This window comes from Bufo bufo, chromosome 3, assembly GCF_905171765.1.
Source record: "Bufo bufo chromosome 3, aBufBuf1.1, whole genome shotgun sequence".
In the NCBI taxonomy this organism is placed as follows: Eukaryota; Metazoa; Chordata; class Amphibia; order Anura; family Bufonidae; genus Bufo; species Bufo bufo.
Genome location: NC_053391.1, coordinates 670,403,973 through 670,430,853, shown reverse-complemented (window position 1 = coordinate 670,430,853; position 26,881 = coordinate 670,403,973). Strand labels below are relative to the sequence as shown.

At 43.9% G+C, this 26,881-nt stretch overlaps 1 protein-coding gene across 1 annotated transcript in view; it reads left to right on the top strand.

The window, feature by feature from the left end:
• The window catches only part of LOC120994033 (cyclic nucleotide-binding domain-containing protein 2-like), a 244,720-nt gene that overhangs the window by 76,410 nt on the left and 141,429 nt on the right, over nt 1–26,881 (top strand). Inside the window, exons 8-9 of the mRNA XM_040422495.1 lie at nt 4,113–4,258; nt 18,238–18,298. Coding sequence (XP_040278429.1) covers nt 4,113–4,258; nt 18,238–18,298 — 207 coding nt within the window. The remainder of the gene's footprint in view (nt 1–4,112; nt 4,259–18,237; nt 18,299–26,881) is intronic.

Sequence of the window (26,881 nt, the reverse complement as noted above, 5' to 3'; positions counted from 1 at the left end):
TCCCAGGGCTGGCTGGCTGCTGATTGGCTGCATGCATGGCATTATAGGTGATCCCTCATTCCCAGAGTTCCTTGCTCCATGTCCTCACATGTGGAGCAGCCATTTTAGGAAAAAATTTGATTTGTTACCACGAAGCGTGAGGAAATTCGGATTCGGTGCGAATCAAATTTTTCCAGAAATTTGGATCGAATTCCACTTCGTCAACTTCGATTCGCTCATCTCTAATAGTGAGTGCAGCTCTGGAGTATAATACAGGATACAGTAACTTTAGGATCAGTACAGGATAAGTAATGTAATGTATGTACACAGTGACTGCACCAGCATAACAGTGCAGGGGCTTTATTCGATTTTGCAATATTTCATGAATATTTTGTAGAATATTTGTCATATATTCGCGAATTTCGAGAATTCGAGATTATTTTATTGAATGCGAAAAATCGGCAATGTAAAAATCGCGTAATGCGAATTCCTAACGCGAAATACAGGCGTGGGTCACTTTGGCTACATTTTTCAAGGTGCTAGAAGTTTCATGAGTTTCTCCTGAGACTGGAGAAAATGGTTGGCACGGCAGAACATTACGATAGCTTTATATGCAGATAGAGTGCTCCAATTAATTCGCGATTGCGCAAATCAGTAGCGGCTGGCCCGTTGCGAGCAAAATGGATGAGGTAAGTATGATTTTTTGTTTTGTTTTTTACACTACGTGTATTTCATGGAAAATCGATTCACAACTACGAAGCACGGGGAAATTTGGCTTCGCGGCAAATCGAATTTATCCTGTAATTCGTATCGAAGACCCGCTCAACAAGTGACCTTTTTGCAAGTTGGTATGAAATGGATTGTTAAAACTTTTCTAATAACTTACTCCTCCAAAGATTTATAAAAAAGAGTCAGGGCATCACTGCAAAGATTAAAATTGGCCTGCTACTATGATGCCAGGAATTCCCACCAAGGAGAGAAGCCGTGTTTTTTTCCCACCCCACGCTCTAAGCATAACCCTTGGTCCAGTTCTCACTCTTCTTCTTGCTATTGACGCAGTTGCTCCGGAGAAGGGAGCCCTGCACACGTACTTCTCACTAGTTTTCACTGAAAATAAATAAAAATTTTTGTTTCAAAATGTATTGTAATGATTTGTCAGGATATTTCTTCAAACAGTAAGTTAAAAAAACACTAACTAAAAACGCATAAAAATAAAATAAAAGCGGGGGGAAAAAAGTGAAAATCCTTCAAACATGTTGCTCTTTAAATGAAACGTTTGAGAAGCAGAATTCAGACAGAAGCGGTTAATTCACGTCACGGTTCCTTGTCAGCATTGTGTGCACTTGGTTTCCCACCTAGTATTTCTAATTTCACAATGCGCAAAAAAATAAATCACCCAGTGTGTAATGAAATCCTCCTTAGTTTACACTGAGCAATATACGAGCACAGTAATTCACGGCATAATTTTAATATGATGTTCTGATTATTCATTATGGTACCAATTTCAGTCTTGCCAAGTGATTAATGATAAAATATATTCAGAAAGAAAGAGTAATTTCTGCAAATGTTGTAGAATATGAGAGATTGATTATAACCATAATGTTTTACAATTGACTTAGCTCATCATTTTATTTTCTTCTGGAAAAAAGGAATGGATATTCTGAAAACCTTCAGTTCCAGGAATCCACGTCCTTCATAGATACTGAGCATCCGCATTCTGTAATCTGCTGCCTAAATGGGTCAAGCCCTTAAAGGGGTACTCTAGGATTTTGTTACTGACGGCCTATCTTTGGGACAGACCACCAATATGTGATCAATGGGGGTAGGACAACCCACATCCTACTGACCAGCTGCGGTAGCCCTGGCACCTGAAATTGGTGTAGAACTACGTAGCGCCCTCCATTGTATAGTGGTAGAGCTGGTTACTGCAGTCTTTACTTCAATGGGTGCAGTGCAGCAGTAACCAGCTGTGTCTTCTAAAGAGGTTAGGCAATCAATAACAAAATCCTGGAATATGCCTGTAAATGAGATATCTTATAACTTTGTTTAATCACATAGCCCATGACAAGCTCCGTCTAACAAACTCTGAACCAGCCCTGTTCCTCAAATAGATCCAAAGATATCCCCATTTATTTCTTTGCTAGGTTTATTTCAAGCGTGTCCGTTCTGCTGCAGTTGAAGGATGGAGGAACTGAGCTTTCATCTCAGTGAGCTGGACAAAGAATTTAGAAAAAGAGCAAACAGCAGGTGGCGCTATACAGATAGATTTCAGGGAATAACTCATAACTTATGAAGAGCACCTAAGCAGTCTTATAGGACATACATGCTCCTCTGAAATTCTGGGAAGAAAGGGATACAAATGAGATCTTAACAAGCTCTGCCTCTAATGCCACCAGATGTAACGCAGCTAACCTATAAGTCAATGTTTGACATTTTAAACAGGCCTTGAGACATGACTTGCATAAAAACTAAGCCAGCAACTCATCTGCAGACAGCTGTTTCGGGGTGATTGCCCCCAGTAGGGCAGAGCAGGAGTGCTGGCCTAACTGGGTGAGAGGCCTAGGTCATGATTCAGGAGATACTATATCTCCTTAGCAGCGTGAGGAGTCTTAGAGACCTGGCAATGCTCTTCTGGAATTCTGCGAACAGGAGAGGAAAATAAACTCTTAGCAAGCTCCGCCTCTAACGCCACCAGATATAAGGTAGATATCCTATAAGTCAATGTTCAACCTTTTAAACAGGCCTTGAGACACGACTTGGATAATCATTGAATTCAGCACCTCACCTGCAGACAGCTGTTTCAAGGTGATTGCCCCTCGTCAGTACTGGCTTACCTGGGTGAGAGGCCTAAGGCTACTTTCACACTCGCGCTTTGTGCGGATCCGTCATGGACGAATCCGTTCAGATAATACAACCCTCTGCATCCGTTCAGAACGGATCCGTTTGTATTATCTTTAACATAGCCAAGACGGATCCGTCTTGAACACCATTGAAAGTCAATGGAGGACGGATCCGTTTTCTATTGTGCCAGATTCTGTCAGAGAAAACGGATCCGTCCCCATTGACTTACATTGTGTGTCGTTTGGCTCAGTTTCATTAGACGGACACCAAAACGCTGCAAGCAGCATTTTGGTGTCTGTCTCCAAAGCGGAATTGAGACTGAACTGATGCATTCGGAGCGGATCCTTTTCCATTCAGAATGCATTAGAATGCAAACTGATCCGTTTTGGACCTCTTGTGAGAGCCCTGAACGGATCTCACAAACGGGAAGGCAAAACGCCAGTGTGAAAGTAGACTTAGTCAGGATTCTGAGGATACTATATCTGGAGAGTGCTTTAGTGGTGTGAGGAGACTTATAGGCCATACATGCTCCTCTGGAGTTCTGGGAAGAGAGGGATGCAAATTAACTCTTAGCAAGCTCCGCCTCTAATGCCACCAGATAAGGCCCCTATCCTATAAGTCAATGTTTGACCATTTAAACAGGCTAATTAAGAGCTCATTTGCATACCCTCTTCCCAATACTACTCCTAACTTTATAGGTGGAGGGTTCTTCTATGAGCCAAAGGAAAGAGCTGCTGAAGAGTATTGACCAAGGTAGGGGTACTGTCAAGGTAAGTACAAAGGTATCTACAGGTTAAGGTATTGAAGTTGTCCAATCTCTATTAGGAGATTTGGAGTTCATAGGTAGTGTGACCTATAACCCGAAGGGGAGAGCTGCTGAGAGTCACTCCTACTCTGGCAGACTCATCACAACTATACATCACATGGTGGGCCATTTCTGTGAATACTGCTGAGGGAAAATGAGTAGTCATGTGGAACTTTGTTAGCGAAGACATACCTGGCCCTGTCTATCTAAATTTGATTATTTTGCATTGACGTTGCACCAGGCACACAATGCCAAATGGCATGAGCTCTTGGCATGGTACTGCCCATGGTCATATGGATTAGCATACTTTAGACATTTGAACATCATGGTAAGGTTGACAAGGGATGTCCATATCAGTCAAGGGCCCACATACTCCTGGACTTGGCGGTGATTGATATCTTTGTCTATTAGATATGGAATTCTATACACTTACTTAGTCTATAATGGAAAATTTTGAGGTTCCATAAATTTCTCTTTTTTTTTTTAGGATTTTCTGAGCATTTTCTTGAGCAGTGACTCCCAAGAAGGACCTGATTACATACGTTTGCTAGAAAGCATTGATCTTCTCAGTGGATGGCCAGTTCATAAGCTACCTTACAATAACTCCAGAATCTGCGTCCACACCTTCTACAGGTAATTTGTATTTGAGATTCTATTGTAAAGCCATATACACTGGGTACAGCTCTCTCCCATTCATGTCAATTTGACTGTAGTGCCGCAACCCCTTCAGTCTGATAGTGGGGGTCCTCAGAGTCTGACCCCTATTGATCAGATATTGATTATTTATCCTATGATAGTTCATCATTAAAAATGAGCAAAGTTTTGAAAAATTCGATTCGCCCATTTCGCCGAGCTTCGACAAGAAATTAGATTAGTTACAAATTAATTTGTCATGAATCGCGATAAATCAGGTATGCCAAGGCCTAATCATATTCATTCCACTTTGTGGCCCAATCTCAGTGTGAAGCCTTGGAAGTTAAACTGCAGGGAGAGTGCAGGGTTAGAGTATCGCCATGTGCATTACATTCTAGTGCACCCACAGTCATAGTTAATCGGTTCTGTAGGTACTGTGCCATCAGTATTACAGGTGTAATTTATCGCCATCTACATCACTGTGCAGGGCACCAAGATTCATAGATAATCCCCTCTGTCAAACAAAAAGAAAAGCATACAGCACCCTTCAGTAAAGCCAAAAACCAGTGCACGCCCCTGGAGTGTAATGGCTCCTTAGTGGAACAAAATAAAGAAATGGAGGCAGCATCAATAAAGTAGTGAAGAAAAAAAAAAGTTCTTTTAATGCATGTTGTGGCAGTCCAAACACATGTTCAGGAGGCGGCTGAAGAAAACTGCACATCATAGACTACAGACTAAAGTTGCTGCATATGAAGCTGATGCTGCTTCTGCCCCCCCCCCCTTCCCCCAGTCATGGCAGTGGAGCGTAAGCGCAGAGGGTCCCCTCTGTTAAACTTTCCTGAGGAAGAGCGATGGCACTCGTAGACAGTAACCAACTGACTACACAGCATGTCTCTTTAGTAGTACATTTTTGCATCCCTCTCAGAAGGTCTAAAATATGCCCCCATTTTTGACTGGTAGCGAGGGTCTAACAATGTGGATAGCCAGTAGTCATCCCCCTGCTGAATCCTGACAATGATGCTGTCACTACACAAGCATGACAGCAGGCATCTGGCTATTTACGCAAGGGACTTGGAGGTCCTCCCTGCCTCCATCTCCACTGCATACTGCCACGGTCTGTCGGGATCATCTGCGTAGTCTTCGTTGTCACCCTCCACATCGTCCTGCTCCTCTCCTGTTGCTTGGGCAGATAAACCACCTTGTTGTGTATAGAATTGCTGGACGTTTACATCCTCCTCCTCGTCCTGTTCCGCCTCAGGGCTCAGCTGGCCGTGAAATGGAGGTGCCACGTCTTCTGTCCCCTCGCCAATCAGATTTGTCAGCATCTCCCCCAGGATGTGAAGGAGTGGAATGACATCATTCATCTAGTAGTTCTGCCGATTGACAAATAAAGTGGCCTCCTCAATGGGCCGGAGTAAACGGCATGTGTCACGCATGAGCTACCACTGGCTAACGTGGAAGTTACACCAGGGAGTAGACCTGTCCACAGCATTAAAAAATCGGTGGCATACATTACTTGGCTAGCAGAAGGAGCAGCAAAAGTAAGAGGCAGGTTCAGGACAGATGAGGGCACAGAAGCAGTTCCTGGGCCATGCCAACTAAGCGTCGTGTCAAAGGAACCCATTGATTCCTGGCTGTGTGTATTTTTTGTCGCTTGAGAGGATGTTGAAGAGAAAGTTAACTATTACAGTACGGCTGGATTGTTAGTCAGAACATGACAGCTGGATGACAGTGGCAGCTCTGTCCTGATGCTGCGGCTGCTGCCACCACCACCCGTTCTTCTGCTGCTAGACAGAAACATTTTTGCATCTGGCCATTCCTTTGGAGGGCCAGGCAATCTGTTAGCCATTACTGTTGCCTGTGTCAGTAATGCAATGGATTAACTAAGAATGTGGCAGCAGATCAACAAGATGCGCGCAGCGATATATTAGACCGCCCTTTTATACTAAGGCAGAGTAATTCTATGTATAAACTAACAGATTAACAGGGATTGTGGCAACAGTTCAACAAGATAAATGCGGCAATATATTAGACTGCCCTTTTATACTGAGTCACAGTAATTCTATGTATAAACTAATAGATTAACTAGGATGGGGGCAGCAGTTCAACAAGTTGTGCGCGGCAATATATTAGACTGCCCTTTTATACTGAGTCACAGTAATTCTATGTATAAACTAATAGATTAACTGGGATTCTGGCAGCAGTTCAACAAGATGTACGCGGCAATATATTAGACTGCCCTTTTATACTCAGTCACAGTAATTCTATGTATAAACTAATAAATTAACTGGGATTCTGGCAGCAGTTCAAAAAGTGATTAAAGATCACAGCAGATGAGCTTCAGTTGAAATGCTTTTATTTATGCATTAGATAGACATGTGGCAGTTTCGTGTTAACGTTTTCGGCACGTAGGCCTTCGTCAGACACTGCGAGTATAATAGAACAAAATTCATCAAAATATAGAAAAAATAAATACTTAATACAACTTATACATGACTGATGCAATACTCAAAAATAAAAATTAAAAAATGGCCATCTATTTTGGAGCAGGTATTTATTCATCTAGTCAACAATCACATATCGGCAACCTTATAGAATGATCACATATCCTTTAGTAGGTATTCATCACAAAATAATCACAGATTAATGCGGTATCTGTCAGATAAACAAAAGGGGAGAGGGGGAGGAGGGGGAGAGGGATGGAGATGATCCGACTTCATTGCAAGTTTTGATTCACAATACATGATATGCGGAAAACAACTGGATATTACGATACATGATTCCAAAAAAGTGCTGAGTGCATACAGGTTGCAAATAGTTAATTCATACACTGTAAGGTAAGTAGAATATTAAGTACAATATGATAGTTGTCCCGTCTATTCTTAGGGTATTCTGACTGCCGTAGTGGTAACAGCTGAATCCACGTATGATCAGTGGTGTATCTTGGTTTTGTGCTGCCCTAGGCGAGACTAAACTCGGGCACCCCCCTAATATAAATTTGATCCACCCCTTCCTGTCAAGGCCAAACCCCTTTCTCTCTAAACCCCACCCCTTCCTGTCAAGGCCAAACCCCTTTCTCTCTAAACCCCACCCCTTCCTATGTGCCATCCACAGATCCCCCTCCCCTAAACAGTGCCATCCACGGATATCCCTCCCCTAAACAGTGCCATCCACAGATCCCCCTCCCCAAAACAGTGCCATCCACAGATCCCCCTCCCCTAAACAGTGCCATCCACAGATCCCCCTCCCCTAAACAGTGCCATCCACAGATCCCCCTCCCCTAAATAGTGCCATCCACAGATCCCCCTCCCCTAAACAGTGCCATCCACAGATCCCCCTCCCCTAAACAGTGCCATCCACAGATCTCCCCCTAAACAGTGCCATCCACAGATCTCCCCCTAAACAGTGCCATCCACAGATCCCCCTCCCCTAAATAGTGCCATCCACAGATCCCCCTCCCCTAAATAGTGCCATCCACAGATCTCCCCCCTAAACAGTGCCATCCACAGATCCCCCTCCCCTAAACAGTGCCATCCACAGATCCCCCTCCCCTAAACAGTGCCATCCACAGATCCCCCTCCCCTAAATAGTGCCATCCACAGATCCCCCTCCCCTAAACAGTGCCATCCACAGATCCCCCTCCTTAAACAGTGCCATCCACAGATCTCCCCCCTAAATAGTGCCATCCACAGATCCCCCTTCCCTAAATAGTGCCATCAACAGATCCCCCTCCCCGACGCTCACAGGAGAACATTTATAAACTAATCATTAACTTTAACTTTAATCATTGCTAATCTCTTTACTGGATATCTTACTCTGTCTTGACTCTTAGCTCTGGTAACAGCAGGCAGTGCGGGAGGGCGGCGCTCACTCACTGATGTCACGCGCCTGCGCCTCCCACTGGGCGGCGCAGGCGCGTGACGTCAGTGAGTGAGCGCCGCCCGCACTGCCTGCTGTTACCAGAGCTAAGAGTCAAGACAGAGTAAGATATCCAGTAAAGAGATTAGCAATGATTAAAGTTAATGATTTGTTTATAAATGTTCTCCTGTGAGCGGCGTGGCCCTGTATATTCTAACCCCCAGGCAAGCGTCCCCGTCACCATGGGAACGCCTGGAGGTTAGAATATACCATCGGATTTGAGTTTTTACGATCTCACTGAGATCGTGAAAACACAGATCCGATGGAATATTCTAACACCCAGGCAAATGTCCCCGTCACCATGGGAACGCCTGGGGGTTAGAATATACCATCGGATCTTCTGAGTATACCGGCGGCAACATATAAGACGGATGGGACAGGGGCAAACAAGGCATTTTGCCACCCCATTGGCAAGTGCCGCCCTAGGCAAATGCCTTGTTTGCCTCGTGATAGATACGCCACTGCGTATGATGGAAAGTGTTAAGGAAGTTAACACATTCCCACCTCTGGTTTATATACAAAAAAAACAAAGGCGAGCAGTACATATTGATATCAACACAGTCAGCAAATGTGGTGGAGTAATCTAGAAATAGAGGTCACTACACACTTGAATAGGATTTATGCTGTCATCCCTGCTTATATGTTTAGACTCTATATATTGGTCGTGATCCCCATTTCAAGACTTACCTATGCCGCAGTCGGTAGCCAGGATAGAAGAAGGTGTTCACACCTAGTGAGATGGTGCATATAGATGGTGTGGTCCGCATTCTATCAGTTATTTATAGGCAATAATTTGTTCTGCCGCCCAGATGGCAGCCTGCGTGCTTGTTGCACGCTGCAAACACGATGCGTTCCACGCGCCGGAAGTGAATCGGGCGGTGGACCGCATCAAACCGGAAATGCGTCTCATTCAAGCCGGAAGTGCGTTCCATCGGCCGGAAGTGAACCACCCGTGGAGCGCATCCTAGGTTCTTGCAGCAGGTATATTGTAGATGATCGATAGAAAGTACAGGATGAAATATTAAGTGAAACAACATATCTATCATTATAGCATAGAGTTAGCAATCTAATACCATCTATAAGAGTAGAAATAATTAAGCCAAAATATTGTGAATGGGGAGAAAATGAGAAGATTAAGAGGAATATAAAGGATACCCAGAAAGAAGGAAAGAAAATGAGAATAATAGAAAGGAGACCCAAAGAAAGAATCTGTAGGTCTAGTGGAAGGCTATATACTTAAGGGCTGGAAAAGGATACTGATGTGCGGCACGTATTTGGAGATCAGAGGGCCTGTGAGAGATTTGGAGAGAAAAAAGTACATTATCAGGTTAATTTGGATATATAGCCAAATAATATAAAGATGAAGGGGGAAAAAGGGGGGGGGGGATTGTTATATTTGCATCAATATTACAATCATCACGTCAAAAGGTCCTATATATTAGTCATTTCATGCCTAAAGCAAGCTCTGTACCTCATAGTCTCTATTCATGCCCTTGGGAGTCAGGGTTTGTAATGTGTGAATCCAATACGCCTCCCTATTCTTGAGTGTCTTAATCCTATTGCCTCCCCTCCTGGGTGGCGGCACCTGTTCTATCACTTGGAACCTTAGTTGGGCTATGGGATGTCTTGCCTCATGGAAGTGTGCCGGGACTGGTAAGAGTAGATTTTGACATCGGATGGTGGACTTATGCTGGCAAATCCTATCTCGTACTTTCTGGGAAGTTTCCCCTACATATGCCAAGCCACACGGGCATTTTAAGAGATACACCACAAAATCTGAATCACAGGTAAAGAAGCCCCTTATGTCTATCGCTTTCCCTGTGTGTGGGTGGGATATGGTTAAGCCTTTTTGAATGTTGGAACACTGAAAGCAATGTAGACATGGAAAGGTGCCTCTCTTCTGGGTTTGTAAGAATTTTTGTTGTGGGAGGTGTATTCCTGGGCCTATGTCTGCTCTTACCAAAGTGTCTCGTAGGTTCTTGGGTCTACGATTACATGGTAATATGGGATTACCAAACTCTTCTATTTTAGGGTACGCTTTCAACAAGAACATGGCAATTACATTACATTACAATCAACCTGCTCTGTCCCTGCAGTCTCCCTATGGTCTTCCTACAGTGTCACAGCCATTCCAGTGCCGTATACATGCCGTCCGCACACCATCAGCGGCAGATAGCACTTTCTGTTTTTGCAGCCATTATTAATATCTGCTCCTGATGACACAGGGGAATTACCCCCTCGGTAGAAACGCGTTGAGCAATTCTTAGGTTCACATGCTGAGTGGACATGGTGAACCATCATCTAGATAGTATTCCGCAGGGAGGGTGATAGTGTGTAGGGCAGATATCGGCACCTAACGTCAGTAACACTATTACTAAGTGAGCGCTGCTGTAAAACACAATACAGAGCACTGACTTACTGCCTAAAACCTCACCGGTATAGACTGGGCTGTTTACTAGCCCGGCTGGTCGGGATTGCTCTGCTCTTTGTAGCAGCTGATACGTAGCTGAGGTGTATACCAGTGTGGAAAACTACCCGGCTGACACACTGTTAGTGTATCCTTACACCTTATGGGGAGCAATAGGATTGAGGGAAATATTTAAAGACCTACCTCTGATTAACTATTGCACCCTAGCCTGCATTTGACGCTTTAGGTGGTCTGAACAGCCCCAGATTTTAGTATTGAATCCGCAATAAAGTTAGTTTTTGTTTTATTTTAACGTTCATTACCAGGCTGAGAATTAATGGCAATTGTGAACGTCTACTTTTCACACTGATTTATCCTGTTAGATACTTCCCACAGTATCTAACAACTATCCCTATGATCTCCCTACACTGTCCCTGCACTCTCCCTATTCAGTATTCTTCTATAAATAGGTTTCTAAAACACTGTCCCAAGCACATAAGCGCTTGTCACGTCGTTCCCTAAGCTCAGCTCACAGTGAAATGGCGGATACCATGCAGGATGAGGCTTTAATACGACTGTGACATCACAGAGGAAGGCTATCTGCTGATTGGCTGGCTGCTCGTAATTATGGGTCATATTGCATTCCTGGGCTTCTTTTTTTCAATTTGTAACATGTGCAGCAGCCATTTAAAAAAAAACAAAAAAACATTTGTTTCCATGAAGCGTGAGGTAGTTTGGATTTGTGGCAAATCAAATTTTTCCTAAACTTTGATCGAATTCCACTTTGGATGCTTCGATTAGCTCAACACTAATCATCATCATTAAAATCCTGTAAATCTCTTGAAAGCATATGTCCACCCCTGGCCACAATATTACTATTAACATATAAAATTAATCAAAATAATTGAGCCAATTTATAATACTTTCCACATCTTTTCCTGTACTGATGCTGAGTTAAAGAATGTATTATACTCCAGAGCTGCATTCACAACTCTGCAGGCATCAGAAATTAAATCACCCAAAGTGTTGTCTTTAAATCTGGTAAAGCTGAATGAAAAACCTACTGTCCACTTGTGTTTTAAGAGCTGCCATAAATTTCTAGGACTCAGTCAGAGTGCTATACAATGGCCTTAATTTCTGGATTCCCAATGTCAACCAAAAGATTAGAAAAGGGCAAATAACACAATAAAATAATTACAGTGACTGGATAACTAAAATAAAAATGTGAGGAGATTTAAAAGATCAGTTTTACAGCAACAGACAGGAGAGCCAACAGATCCTCTATACTACACCACACAGGAGAGCCAACAGATCCTCTATACTACACCACACAGGAGAGCCAACAGATCCTCTATACTACACCACACAGGAGAGCTGACGGATCCTCTATACTACACCACACAGGAGAGCTGACAGATCCTCTATACTACACCACACAGGAGAGCCAACAGATCCTCTATACTACACCACACAGGAGAGCCGACAGATCCTCTATACTACACCACACAGGAGAGCTGACAGATCCTCTATACTACACCACACAGGAGAGCTGACAGATCCTCTATATTACACCACACAGGAGAGCTGACAGATCCTCTATACTACACCACACAGGAGAGCCGACAGATCCTCTATACTACACCACACAGGAGAGCCAACAGATCCTCTATACTACACCACACAGGAGAGCTGACGGATCCTCTATACTACACCGCACAGGAGAGCCGACAGATCCTCTATACTACACCACACAGGAGAGCCGACAGATCCTCTATACTACACCACACAGGAGAGCTGACAGATCCTCTATACTACACCACACAGGAGAGCCGACAGATCCTCTATACTACACCACACAGGAGAGCCGACAGATCCTCTATACACTGCGTGCAGAATTATTAGGCAAATGAGTATTTTGACCACATCATCCTCTTTATGCATGTTGTCTTACTCCAAGCTGTATAGACTCGAAAGCCTACTACCAATTAAGCATATTAGGTGATGTGCATCTCTGTAATGAGAAGGGGTGTGGTCTAATGACAACAACACCCTATATCAGGTGTGCATAATTATTAGGCAACTTCCTTTCCGTTGGCAAAATGGGTCAAAAGAAGGACTTGACAGGCTCAGAAAAGTCAAAAATAGTGAGATATCTTGCAGAGGGATGCAGCACTCTTAAAATTGCAAAGCTTCTGAAGCGTGATCGAACAATCAAGCGTTTCATTCAAAATAGTCAACAGGGTCGCAAGAAGCGTGTGGAAAAACCAAGGCGCAAAATAACTGCCCATGAACTGAGAAAAGTCAAGCGTGCTGCTGCCAAGATGCCACTTGCCACCAGTTTGGCCATATTTCAGAGCTGCAACATCACTGGAGTGCCCAAAAGCACAAGGTGTGCAATACTCAGAGACATGGCCAAGGTAAGAAAGGCTGAAAGACGACCACCACTGAACAAGACACACAAGCTGAAACGTCAAGACTGGGCCAAGAAATATCTCAAGACTGATTTTTCTAAGGTTTTATGGACTGATGAAATGAGAGTGAGTCTTGATGGGCCCGTGGCTGGATTGGTAAAGGGCAGAGTGCTCCTGCAGACGCCAGCAAGGTGGAGGTGGAGTACTGGTTTGGGCTGGTATCATCAAAGATGAGCTTGTGGGGCCTTTTCGGGTTGAGGATGGAGTCAAGCTCAACTCCCAGTCCTACTGCCAGTTTCTGGATAACACCTTCTTCAAGCAGTGGTACAGGAAGAAGTCTGCATCCTTCAAGAAAAACATGATTTTCATGCAGGACAATGCTCCATCACACGCGTCCAAGTACTCCACAGCGTGGCTGGCAAGAAAGGGTATAAAAGAAGAAAATCTAATGACATGGCCTCCTTGTTCACCTGATCTGAACCCCATTGAGAACCTGTGGTCCATCATCAAATGTGAGATTTACAAGGAGGGAAAACAGTACACCTCTCTGAACAGTGTCTGGGAGGCTGTGGTTGCTGCTGCACGCAATGTTGATGGTGAACAGATCAAAACACTGACAGAATCCATGGATGGCAGGCTTTTGAGTGTCCTTGCAAAGAAAGGTGGTTATATTGGTCACTGATTTGTTTTTGTTTTGTTTTTGAATGTCAGAAATGTATATTTGTGAATGTTGAGATGTTATATTGGTTTCACTGGTAAAAATAAATAATTGAAATGGGTATATATTTGTTTTTTGTTAAGTTGCCTAATAATTATGCACAGTAATAGTCACCTGCACACACAGATACCCCGCTAAAATAGCTAAAACTAAAAACAAACTAAAAACTACTTCCAAAAATATTCAGCTTTGATATTAATGAGTTTTTTGGGTTCATTGAGAACATGGTTGTTGTTCAATAATAAAATTAATCCTCAAAAATACAACTTGCCTAATAATTCTGCACTCCCTGTACTACACCACAGGAGAGCCGACAGATCCTCTATACTACACCACACAGGAGAGCCGAAAGATCCTCTATACTACACCACCCAGGAGAGCCGACAGATCCTTTACACTACACCACACAGGAGAGCCGACAGATCCTCTATACTTCACCACACAGGAGTGCCGACAGATCCTCTATACTACACCACACAGGAGAGCCGACAGATCCTGTATACTACACCACACAGGAGAGCTGACAGATCCTCTATACTACACCACACAGGAGAGCCGTCAGATCCTCTATACTACACCACACAGGAGAGCCGACAGATCCTTTACACTACACCACACAGGAGAGCCGACAGATCCTCTATACTTCACCACACAGGAGAGCCGTCAGATCCTCTATACTACGCCACACAGCAGAGCTGACAGATCCTCTATACTACACCACACAGGAGAGCTGACAGATCCTCTATACTACACCACACAGGAGAGCTGACAGATCCTCTATACTACACCACACAGGAGAGCTGACAGATCCTCTATACTACACCACCCAGGAGAGCCGACAGATCCTTTACACTACACCACACAGGAGAGCCGACAGATCCTCTATACTACACCACACAGGAGAGCCGACAGATCCTGTATACTACACCACACAGGAGAGCTGACAGATCCTCTATACTACACCACACAGGAGAGCCGTCAGATCCTCTATACTACACCACACAGGAGAGCCGACGGATCCTCTATACTACACCACACAGGAGAGCCATCAGAGCCTCTATACTACACCACACAGGAGAGCCGACAGATCCTCTATACTACACCACACAGGAGAGACAACAGATACTCTATACTACACCACACAGGAGAGCCGACATCCTCTATACTACACCACACAGGAGAGTTGACAGATCCTCTATACTACACCACACAGGAGAGCCGACAGATCCTCTATACTACACCACACAGGAGAGCCGTCAGATCCTCTATTCTACACCACACAGGAGAGCTGACAGATCCTGTATACTACACCACACAGGAGAGCTGACAGATCCTCTATCCTACACCACACAGGAGAGCTGACAGATCCTCTATACTACACCACACAGGAGAGCTGACAGATCCTCTATACTACACCACACAGGAGAGCTGACAGATACTCTATACTACACCACACAGGAGAGCTGACGGATCCTCTATACTACACCACACAGGAGAGCCGACAGACCCTCTATACTACACCACACAGGAGAGCTGACAGATCCTCTATACTACACCACACAGGAGAGCTGACAGATCCTCTATATTACACCACACAGGAGAGCTGACAGATCCTCTATACTACACCACCCAGGAGAGCCGACAGATAATTTACACTACACCACACAGGAGAGCCGACAGATCCTCTATACTTCACCACACAGGAGAGCCGACAGATCCTCTATACTACACCACACAGGAGAGCCGACAGATCCTGTATACTACACCACACAGGAGAGCTGACAGATCCTCTATACTACACCACAAAGGAGAGCCGTCAGATCCTCTATACTACACCACACAGAAGAGCCGACAGATCCTCTATACTACACCACACAGGAGAGCTGACAGATCCTCTATACTACACCACACAGGAGAGCTGACAGATCCTCTTTACTACCCCGCACAGGAGAGCCGACAGATCCTCTATACTACACCACACAGGAGAGCTTACAGATCCTCTATACTACACCACACAGGAGAGCTGACAGATTCTCTATACTACACCACACAGGAGAACTGACAGATCCTCTATACTACACCGCACAGGAGAGCCGACAGATCCTCTATACTACACCACACAGGAGAGCCGACAGATCCTCTATACTACACCACACAGAATAGCCGACAGATCCTCTATACTACACCACACAGGAGAGCCGACAGATCCTCTATACTACACCACACAGGAGAACTGACAGATCCTCTATACTACACCACACAGGAGAGCTGACAGATTCTCTATACTACACCACACAGGAGAGCTGACAGATCCTCTATACTACACCACACAGGAGAGCCGACAGATCCTCTATACTATACCACATAGGAGAGCCGACAGATCCTCTATACTACACTGCACAGGAGAGCTGACAGATCCTCTATACTACACCACACAGGAGAGCTGACAGATCCTCTGTACTACACCACACAGGAGAGCTGACAGATCCTCTATACTACACCACACAGGAGAGCTGACAGATCCTCTATACTACACCGCACAGGAGAGCTGACAGATCCTCTATACTACACCACACAGGAGAGCGGACAGATTCTCTATACTACACCACACAGGAGAGCTGACAGATCCTCTATATTACCCCACAAACAATTATTATTATTATTACAATACATAGTAGACGATATGTAGAATATAGTATTAGTCTGATGTAATGTATGAATGGCTTTGTTGCCCTGATTTACTGCTGTGGATAATGGAAAATAAAGTTAATGAATGGCTTTAATAACTGTGCAGAGCACTGCAGGTGATGAATTATCCTTATTAAGTTGTGGGACATGATAGCCACAAGATATTTTTCTCCTGTAGTTATTTAAAGCTTAAGATTTCAGGTGATAGAACATAATAATGTCTCTTCTTAAACGCTGAAGAATGTTTGGCTTTTATTTCTGCTATAAAATGAAACAACCTCCTTTCTTTTTGGCACAGAACAAGTTCTCAGGCTTTAAAAAAAAAGTTTGCAATTCACTATATTTTAAAATGCCAGGTATAAACCATTGTCCAGTGATATTCTTAGAACCTGGCATCTTCTGAACTTCTGCTGGATTATCAGAAATGTCTAACCACATTTTATATTAAACATCCGCACATACAGTATTATTTCAAGTCATTTACAAATGTGGAAGGCATTCGGAAATAAAATACAATAACTTTATTGAGACACATAAAATTTTAAATTCAAAGTCACCTACGTGTTACAACTAGGTAACCAGCTCTAGGTCATGGTCTGAGTGCTGGATGCCTGCTAGGTGCCTTCTACTTTGCTGCTTACTTTCTACGTGGGAGCCAGCCCTGTTTGTCCATGCACAAAAAAAAAAAAAACACTCTAAGGAGGACTCGGTCAGCTGATTTACACTTTCGTTTCTTATTTTAGTATACTTAAATGCTGTGGGCACGTACTCTGTTAGTGTTTACCTTGATTGAAATTGCTACACCCCGTTTCAGGCTGCAGTTTTCATTCCTTTATTTCTTTTCATACCCTCTGATAGTTTAATGGTTTATAACTTCCTCCTTGTTTTCATCTTTTCTTATGTGACATACCCTCCCAATAATACATTCAAGACAAAAGGTCTGTCTTTCCGAGATGCTGCTGACCTCACTAGCTCTCATGTATCAGCACAGCTTCATTCTCTGACTGATATTCCCTGTAGAGTCTGCAGAGGGAGCTCTGATTTTTTTCTGCACTTGAAAATTACCTATGTGATTCTCCCCTACATACAGCTAGCTATGCAATGGACTTATCTATTAGATAATTAGAGGAAAGAAGGTTTGTACACAGACATAGAAGAGGATTCTTTACGGTAAGAGCAGTGAGACTATGGAACTCTCTGCCTGAGGAGGTGGTGATGGTGAGTACAATAAAGGAATTCAAGAGGGGCCTGGATGTATTTCTGGAGTGTAATAATATTACAGGCTATAGTTACTAGAGAGGGGTCGTTGATCCAGGGAGTTATTCTGATGCCTGATTGGAGTCGGGAAGGAATTTTTTTACCCTTAAGTGGGAAAAATTGGCTTCTACCTCACAGTTTTTTTTTGCCTTTGTCTGGATCAACTTGCAGGATGACAGGCCGAACTGGATGGACAGATGTATTTTTTTCAGCCTTATAGCAACTATGTTACTTTGTATTTTGATGGAACCCACCTATTTCAGTGGGACCTGCTCACCATCTGATGTGTATGGTAGCCTCCTGACTCTCCCTGACATCTGTATCGGATTTCCACATGTCCAATCCTTTTGTCCTTCAGGGGTACACCTCTGTCGCAGGTGTTTAGCAGTGGCTTCCTCTTCCCATCCAGAACAAATGCCATCTGTATTATTAGGCAGGGCGAGTGAACAGTAGCCAAGCTTCCCTAAATGCCAATGGTTATAACGTTTTCATCTTGCTGTTGTAGATGAGGCCTTGCATTTTCGGCTGACCAACTGGATTCGATTTCTCAAATTATTATTTTTTTTCTCTTTTTTTTTAGACCAGGGATGGTCATTACAAAAGATTCCAAGACGTCGTCAAAAATCTATGTGATCAAAAGCGTAAGTAAATCAGACATCGTGAGTATTTCCTGCTACTTATATCGCTGCTCAGTGCATCAGTTCCTGTCCTAATGCACCACCGATAAATTTAAAGGGGTTGTCCGGGGGAACAACATTTATGTAAAAAGGGCCAGGGTGGGTCAAAAAGAATTATTAGTAATCTTATCTATCCCCCGATGCTGCCTTCCTGACACTGCTCCTGTACCCGCTGGACTGAACGAAACACAAGAAATAGCTGGAACTGCTGGCTTAGCCAATCACAACCTGCCTCAGCCAGTGATTGGCTGAGAAGGCATTTTCAGCCATTTCCTGTGTGTCAAGCCGGGACCAGCAGCGGTGACCCAATCAGTATGCGAAAACTAGTGGCAGGGGATCTGCGTAATAATAGTATTGATATGGCAATTTATTTATTTTTTGTTCCTCCTGGACAAACCCTTTGAATAACACATTCAGCTCTGCTTCACGTGTATGGATATATTATTTTTCGATATTCACACAATAGCTAGATCCATGAGTAAAAGGATTTGCTGAGTGAGGGATCTGATAGCAGAAGTATCAGTGCTTTTCTGTCTTCGACCCTAAATCAGTATTATCATAGGTGGAACAGGGCCAAATGCGCAGTCCAAAAGTTTTGTCCTAGCGCTGAAAGCTACTGTGCCCAAGAGACGACTGTTCCATGCCCAGCAATGCCAAGTTGCGAGAGATTTGCAAGTACCTTAATTAGTGTTCATGGTTACAACCGTCTTTATAGACAAAGTAACTGTGTCTTTGAAAGAACACAGTAACCGTTCCAAACAAAGAAACTCTTGTTAACTTCAGATGCTGCAGAGCTGAGTTTGTTTACTTGGCACAGCTTAAATCTGCTAACTTAACCAGTTCAAGACCGGTTATTTTACCCCCGTCCTTTTTTAGTACATTTGTCTGTGACATAAATAGTTTTTTCCCCGTTTTTTTTTTTACAATTTTTTTTTATTTTTTTTGTGTTAAGCAGGTCTTTATTTTTATGTCATTTTAATTTTGCAGTGTGAGCTACTGGTGAAGTTTTTATTATTATAATTTTTTTTTTTTTGGTCTTTATTTTTTTATTTTAGACTTATACTTTATGCCCCCATAAAGTCATACGTGTATTTTAACATACATTTTCCCCTGTAACAGGAGCTGACATTTTTACACCTGTTATAGGGGTATTACATCCTCCAGATGTTTTGCAAGGCTGTTCACTACAGAGTTGATCTGGGTGTGCTAAGACCCATCAGCTCATGCAGTTACCCTGCCCTGCGCCCAGGGATCACATGATAAAAAGCCAGGATAGGAAATAGGATACATGGAGTGACTTCAAAAATGTATATATTTATACAAATATATATATACCGTATATACTCGAGTATAAGACGAGTTTTTTGGCACATATTTTTGTGCTCAAAAAGCCCCCTCGTCTTATACTCGAGTCTAGGTCTGTATTATGGCAACTTACATTGCCATAATACAGACCAACAGTGGCGTAGCTATAGGGGTCGCAGCGGTCGCAATTGCGACCGGGCCCCTAAGTCAGGGGGGCCCACGGGGCCCCCCAGGAGATAATGAGTAAAGCCCTGGATTATTTATTTGGACATCTTACTTTGTCTTAGCTCCGGTAATAGCAGGCAGTGCGGGGGGCGGCGCTCACTCACTGACATCACGCGCCTGCGCCGCCTAGTGGGAGGAGCAGGCGCGTGACGTCAGTGAGTGAGCGTCGCCCCCCGCACTGCCTGCTATTACCGGAGCTAAGACAAAGTAAGAATCGATATCCAAATAATCAGAGTAAAGAGCTCAGCAATGATTAAAGTTAAAGTACTGATTAGTTTATAAATATACTGCTGTGAGCGTCGGGGAGGGGGATCTGTGGATGGCACTGCAGGGGGATCTGTGGATGGCAGTGCCATCCACAGATCCCCCTACAGTGCCATCCACAGATCTCCCCCATAAACAGTGTCATCCACAGATCCCCCCTAAACAGTGCCATCCACAGATCCCCCCCTCCCTTAAACAGTGCCATCATGGCACTGTTTAGGGGAGGGGGGATCTGTGGATGGCACTGTTTAGGGGGGATCTGTGGATGGCACTGTTTAGGGGGGAGATCTGTGGATGGCACTGTTTAGGGGGGAGATCTGTGGATGGCTCCCTGTATTTAATGCAGAGTGTGTGTGTATATAATCCACAAACTCTGCATTAAATACAGGGAGTCAGAGTCAGACTCCCATCAATCTGAGTCACCCTCTTGCAGATGTGTGTATATAATGTAGAGTGTGTGCATTATATACACATACACTCTGCATTATAGCTGCATTTCCCACCCTAGTCTTATACTCGAGTCAATAATTTTTCCCATTTTTTTGGGGTAAAATTAGGCTTATACTCGAGTATATACGGTAAGTCCACCTGTTTTTTTCGGAGACAAAGTACATGTAATATTTGCCTATAGGATGTTAATATGTGAGAAAAAAACTTTTTGATAGAAGTGTTACTTTAAGGTCAATTTTTGCAATGATTTGGAAAATTCTAACCGGTTTATTCCGGTGGAATAATGGTTATTTTATGCAGGTGGAACAAAAACCTGAGCTTTTGTTATGAAAAGTAGATTTCTACATTAGCTGCCGGAATTAGAAGAATTATTACCATAGCTGGATTGTTGGGGATGAGAATAGCGGTATTGTTCGGGAGCTCTTAAAGTAGGTCGCACAGCATGTTGGTTGTTCTGTGAGAACTTAATGATCATTTCATTGTTAAAGGGAACCTGTCATCAACTTTATGTTGCCCATACTAACGGCAGCATAAAGTCGAGACAGGTGAGTTGATTTCAGCGGTCTGTCATTAAAAAGTTAAAAGTAAATTAGTAGTGGTGGGTCACTCTCTATAGTATCGAGAACAGTAGGGTTTATTAATAAATGTATAAAAGTAGATAAATATCCAAATGATCTAAAATACAATTGATTTAGCAGCAATAATAATACGTAGAATACTTAGACTCATAACGCAGTGTTCCTAAAAAGAATCTCCATCAATAGTCCATCAGTAGATAGCCTCCAATAATTCCCAATGACTGGATGGGGTACTGGTCATCCAGACCTACAATAGTATTGAATTGTCCACAATGTTAAAAGATATATCAAATGCGATTAAATTACAGCCAGATATCTTCTAAAATTCGAATCAGTGTGCCAGGTAATCTCCAGTCTAAAGAGCAATCAAGCGCTGACAGTATTCAGAGCGGCGCCCCGCTCACTAGTCTGAGACAGCGGCGTCCCGCTGTTTTATTCGGATAATGCGATCGCTAACTTTCACAAAACTGACACGATCTTACCGGGAGGACTTCAGTGGATTTTTCTTGCCCTCGACGCGGTCTGCCTCTTGTGTGATTGGGCGCTCCGGTCTCGAGGGCTGTTACTTGCCAGAAAATATTGCGCCAACGGTGGTAATGCGCGTGGACCCGCAATGGATAAAGGTTTTCTCCGTACAGCGGCGTTGTTCGCGCAAATAGATGTTGCAGAATGGCAAATTCCACTCCTCCTCAGGTAGTAGATATTCGTGTGTCTGTGTTCCAATACTGGGGGATAATACCATACGCGTTTCTGGGTTTAGAAGAATGACCCCTTCAAAGTTCCCACTGATGCCCCACCACTACTAATTTACTTATTTTGATTTCTGTCAGATTGGGTGTTATCTGTCAGTGGGTGCACCTCTAATTGATTCCTTGTCTCCCTCGTGCGACATATTTCTAGTTTTATTTATAAGTTAAAAGTAACCAACATCACAATCATTGCAGACTGGGCCTAGAAAAGAGTCCCGGCCACCTGAGAAGAGTCCTGGTTATTCATGAATTCCTGCTCTCCTGCCCACCTGCTGATGGCTGACAGTCTTCTACCTAGTTTTCTCTCTTTATCTCTAGGAGAGAACTGCCAACCATCAGCAGATGGGTGAGAGAGCAGGAGATTATGGATAACCATGACTCTTCTCAAGTAGATTTGACTCTTTTCAAGGCCTGGGCTGCAATTGTAACACCCCAGAGTGGTGTTACCACTTCTGCACCTTGCTACTGTCTTTATTGGTCTAACCTCATGTCATCTTGTGTATTTATTCCATGTCCTCAACAATTTCCATTCATAATCTTGTTATGTAACTGTTTATTACATGTAATATGCCTGGTTCACCAGCAGGTGGAAGCAAGCACGGGACAGCTGTACTTAGGTAGAATAGAGATTTCCATTTCATTCTACCCCCCCCCCCTCTGGAGAGAAGTGGGCGAGTACTACTTCCTGCACGAAGGGTGGGCGAGTACTACTTTCTGCACGAAGGGTGGGGACCAGTTCTAGTTAGTCTAGCTTACCCCCTACTAGGGAACAGGTGTGCAGGGGGCACGTCTCTGCTCGACGTGCCCAAGCCAGCCAGAGCACTCTCAGCTCTGCTGGCCATGGAGGCCAAAGCTTAGAGCCTCAGGAGCCAGGCGGAAAGTTCCCTGGCCTAATCTAGAGACCGACCATACAAAGAGAAGTGCAGCATACAAGAAGAAGCAAAGTCATACAGTCAGCCTGTCAGTACAGCAGAGCCAGAGAGAAACAGATGTAGAACCATGCCTTTATGGACCCTGCTTTGTGCACTGGGGCCCAGTCATGCTGGAACAGAAAAGGGCCTTTCCTAAACTCTTCCCACAAAGTTACATTACCATTCACTGGAAATAAGGTGTCACCCCCCAAGAAATAGCCCCAGTGCATTATCCCTCCTCCAACACATTTTACGATAGGCATGATACCGTTAAATTGTGCGGCACCTGCCAAACCCAGATTCATCTATCAGACTGCCAGATAGTGGACTGTGATTCATGAGTCCAGAGAGCATGTTCCAGTACACGGTGATCTTAGGTTTGTCTGCAGCGACCTGAGCAGCTAGGCGATAGTTACCCCACACTTGCTTCAGCATTTGGCAGCCACGCTCTGTGAGTTTTCATGGTCTGATGCTTCATGGCTGAGTTGTTCTTACTCCTAGATGCTTCCAGCACTTACAGGAAACCAGGGCAGATCCATCAGATCAGAAATGTCACAAACTGAGTGAAGGCAAGGATGGCACTGATCTCTTCAGCAGTGATGGCCAGTTTGCATTGTTCGCCCGCGAACATATGCAGGCTACCATCTTTTTTCACAAGTCCAACGAGGCACAGGTAAGCCCTTACCTGTGCCGCGAGCCGGTCTGAAAACAAGTGCGGTCAGCGGGAGCAGGCAGTTCCGAGAACAGCCATCGGGGGCCTTCACCGGGCTGTTCTCGGAACTGCCTGCTCCCGGTGACTGCATTTGTTTTCAGACCGGCTCGCGGCACAGGCACAGGTAAGGGCTTACCTGTGCCTCGCCGGACTTGTGAAAAAAGATGGCAGCCCGCATATCTTCGCAGGCGAACAATGCAAACTGGCCATCACTGCTCTTCAGTACAATGTTTGCTTATGGACAGTGAAGGTTTCATGACTTTGTGCTTGATTGTATGCATCTGTTTGAGATGGGTGCGACTGAAACACCTGAATAATTGGGAAGGGTGTCCTCATATCTAGCTATCTCATATCATCTATCTATCTATGTATCTATCGGGCACTGGCTAGACAAAGGTGTACAGTTTCATGAACCGTCACATAGAAGAATGGATTTTCCCTGTTAAATCCCCCGATCATGGCCACTGGAGTAGTTACCTGTTGATGTTAGGTGTGGAGCAGGGATGTGAAATATAGCGGGTAATGAGAATAAGGTATCATGCACACAACCGTCTGTATTTTGTGGTCTGCAAACCACAGATCTGTAAAATACGGATACCGGCTGAGTGCATCCCGCCATTTCTGCGGTCCTCATTGTGAAAATGCCTATTGTCCACAAAACAGAAAATGACAGGACGTGTTCTATTTTATTGCCGGATGGCCATGTGGACATACGGATACGGATGGCACACGGAGTGTTGTCTGCATTCTTTGTGGCCTTATTGAAATAAATGGGTCCGTGTCCAATCTGGAAAAAAGCTAAAAAAAAAAATACACTTGTGTGCATGAGGCCTTTCCTGGATCAATATAAGCAGACAGTTCTATACAAGTAGAAATACCAGGGCAAGTCATCCTCAGGAATCAGACTCGGATCAATAAGATGGATAATCAGAGTAACAGGTATCTAATATAAAAACCTGAGTGTATGTATGTGTGTATGCACCGTCGCATTTGCAATTACAAAATTTGGCACACAGGTACATCGGGTGTCCGGGAAGGTTTTAGACCGGGTCACAGCTGTCTAGGAAGTACCGTTCCTGAGATATTCCCAAAAAATGCAAATATGGCACATCACATGACCTACACTAGCCAATAGAATCCTGCAGGTCTTTCTCCTCATATCCCAACTGCCATACACATGGTCACATGACCCTTATCAGCCAATAGAAGCTCGCAGGCCCTTAGTCTCCACATACACACAGTTTTACACCAGGTTTCCATAACAACCCACCCATTTTTCTTTACTGCTGCAGGTCAGCTTTAAAGGGGCAGGGCGCTGTGGATGACACTTTTAAGGGAGCAGAGTGTTGTGGGGGTCGCGAGGTCACAGTTAAGGGGGCAGATAGGGTGGCCATTTAGGCCACCCTCAAAAGAAGGACTTAAAAACCACACCCCCAGGTCCTGCTAGGCCACACCCCCTCCCACTCCGCAGCTGACATGGATTGAAAAAATGAAGGTAACAATCAACTTCTGTCAGCTGCAGGGGCTCATCAGGAGGGTGACTTTCTCCCTGCAGCTCACGCTCAGACAGCACTGTGCTGCTGTCTGAGAGTGAGCTGTTCAAAAGGACATTCCTGTGTCCACCCAGGCCTTGCGCCGGACTGTCCAGCCTAAAACCGGACCTATGGCCACCCTAGGGGCAGGCTGCTGTGGAGGTCATTGTTAAGGGGATAGTCCGCTATGGAGGTCAGTGTTAAGGGGCAGATTGCTGTAGAGGCCACTGTTAAGAGGCGGGGTGTTGTGGAAATCACTGTTAAGGAGATGGGGTACTGTGGAGGTCACTAATAAAGGGGCAGCCACTGTGGAGGTCACTGTTAAAGGGATGGGCCTCTGTGGAGGTCACTGTTAAAGGGGCAGGATGCTGTGGAGGTCACTGTTAAAGGGGTGGGGGCTGTGGAGGTCACTGTTAAGGGGGCGGGGTACTGTAGAGGTCACTGTTATAGTGGATACTGTCGATATCTTTTAATGACACACGCAAACATTAAATGAAATATACCTGTGCGAAGCCAAGTCCTTCTGCTAGTAGATACATAAGGGCGACCTGCAACATGCTGCCCCCCAGGGCCAATCAGGTCCAAGTGTTAGAAATGCCGAGTGGTGATGTGGCCTGATAGTTTTGTATGACGGTCGTCCTACCTTAAATCTGAGTGATAAAACATTGTCTTACTCTGTGACTTGTAGCTTTGTAGCTCCTGCAGAGTTCTGAGTCACCAGGATGGTCTTACTGGGTTTAAAGTGTGTTTTTATTCAAAATAAACTAAATTCTGGCCTAGAAATAATAAAGTAATGGCATGCAGAGCCTTATCTGTGTGTCTAATGCTACTTTCCTGCTTTTTCTAGGCCTCCACCAGTACAAGAAAACAGTTACTTTACTGCCCTATTAAGATAATAAAATGACTCTGCTAATCTACTTCAAGTTTGCACAGCAAAGCTGAAAACTGAGAAATGTCAGTCTGTTGTTTCTGTCCCAGTGGCCAGTGTGAAAACTGAAATATTCCAAGATTTATGTGACTTGTCAAAATAGCACCAATTTTTTTTTCTCAGTGTCTCTATCATAAAATCCTGATTTAAATAATCTCTACAAGGTCTATGGTGATTTAATTATTCTTATACCAATACTTTATCTGTGTGTCTAGTGTTACAGTCCTGCTTTATTTAGGCCTCAAACAGTACAGTAGAGCAGCCACTTGTCTGCCCTCTACTGATAATTAAATGACTCAGCTGATCTAAGCCCAGTCTGCACAGCAAAGCTGAAAACTGAGGAATGTCAATCTATTGTGTCTGCCCTAGTGGCCAGTGTGAAAACTGGAATATTCCAAGATTTATGTGGCTAGTCAAAATAGCAGTGATTGCCTTTCTTAATGTCTCTATCATAAAATCTTAATTTACATAATCTTTGTAAAGTCTATGATAATTTATTAATTCTTATACCAATATTTTATCTGTGTGTCTAGTGTTAATCGAGCAGTATAGTAGAGCAATTACTTGTCTGCTCTAATGATAATGAAATTACTCTGATCGCATAGGCCCAGTCTACATAGCAAAGCTGAAAACGGAGAAATGTCAGTCTATTGTTTCTGTCCCAGTGGCCATTGTGAAAATGGGAATATTCCAAGCTTTTTGTGGCTAGTCAAAATTTCACCATTTTATTTTCATAATGTCTCTATCGTAAAATACTGATTTAAATAATCTCTAAGTTCTATGGTGATTTATTAATTCTTACACCAATACTTATCTGTGTGTTTAGTGGTACTATTCTGATTTATTTAGGCCTTGAGCAGTACAGTAGAGTAGCCACTTGTCTGCCCTAATGA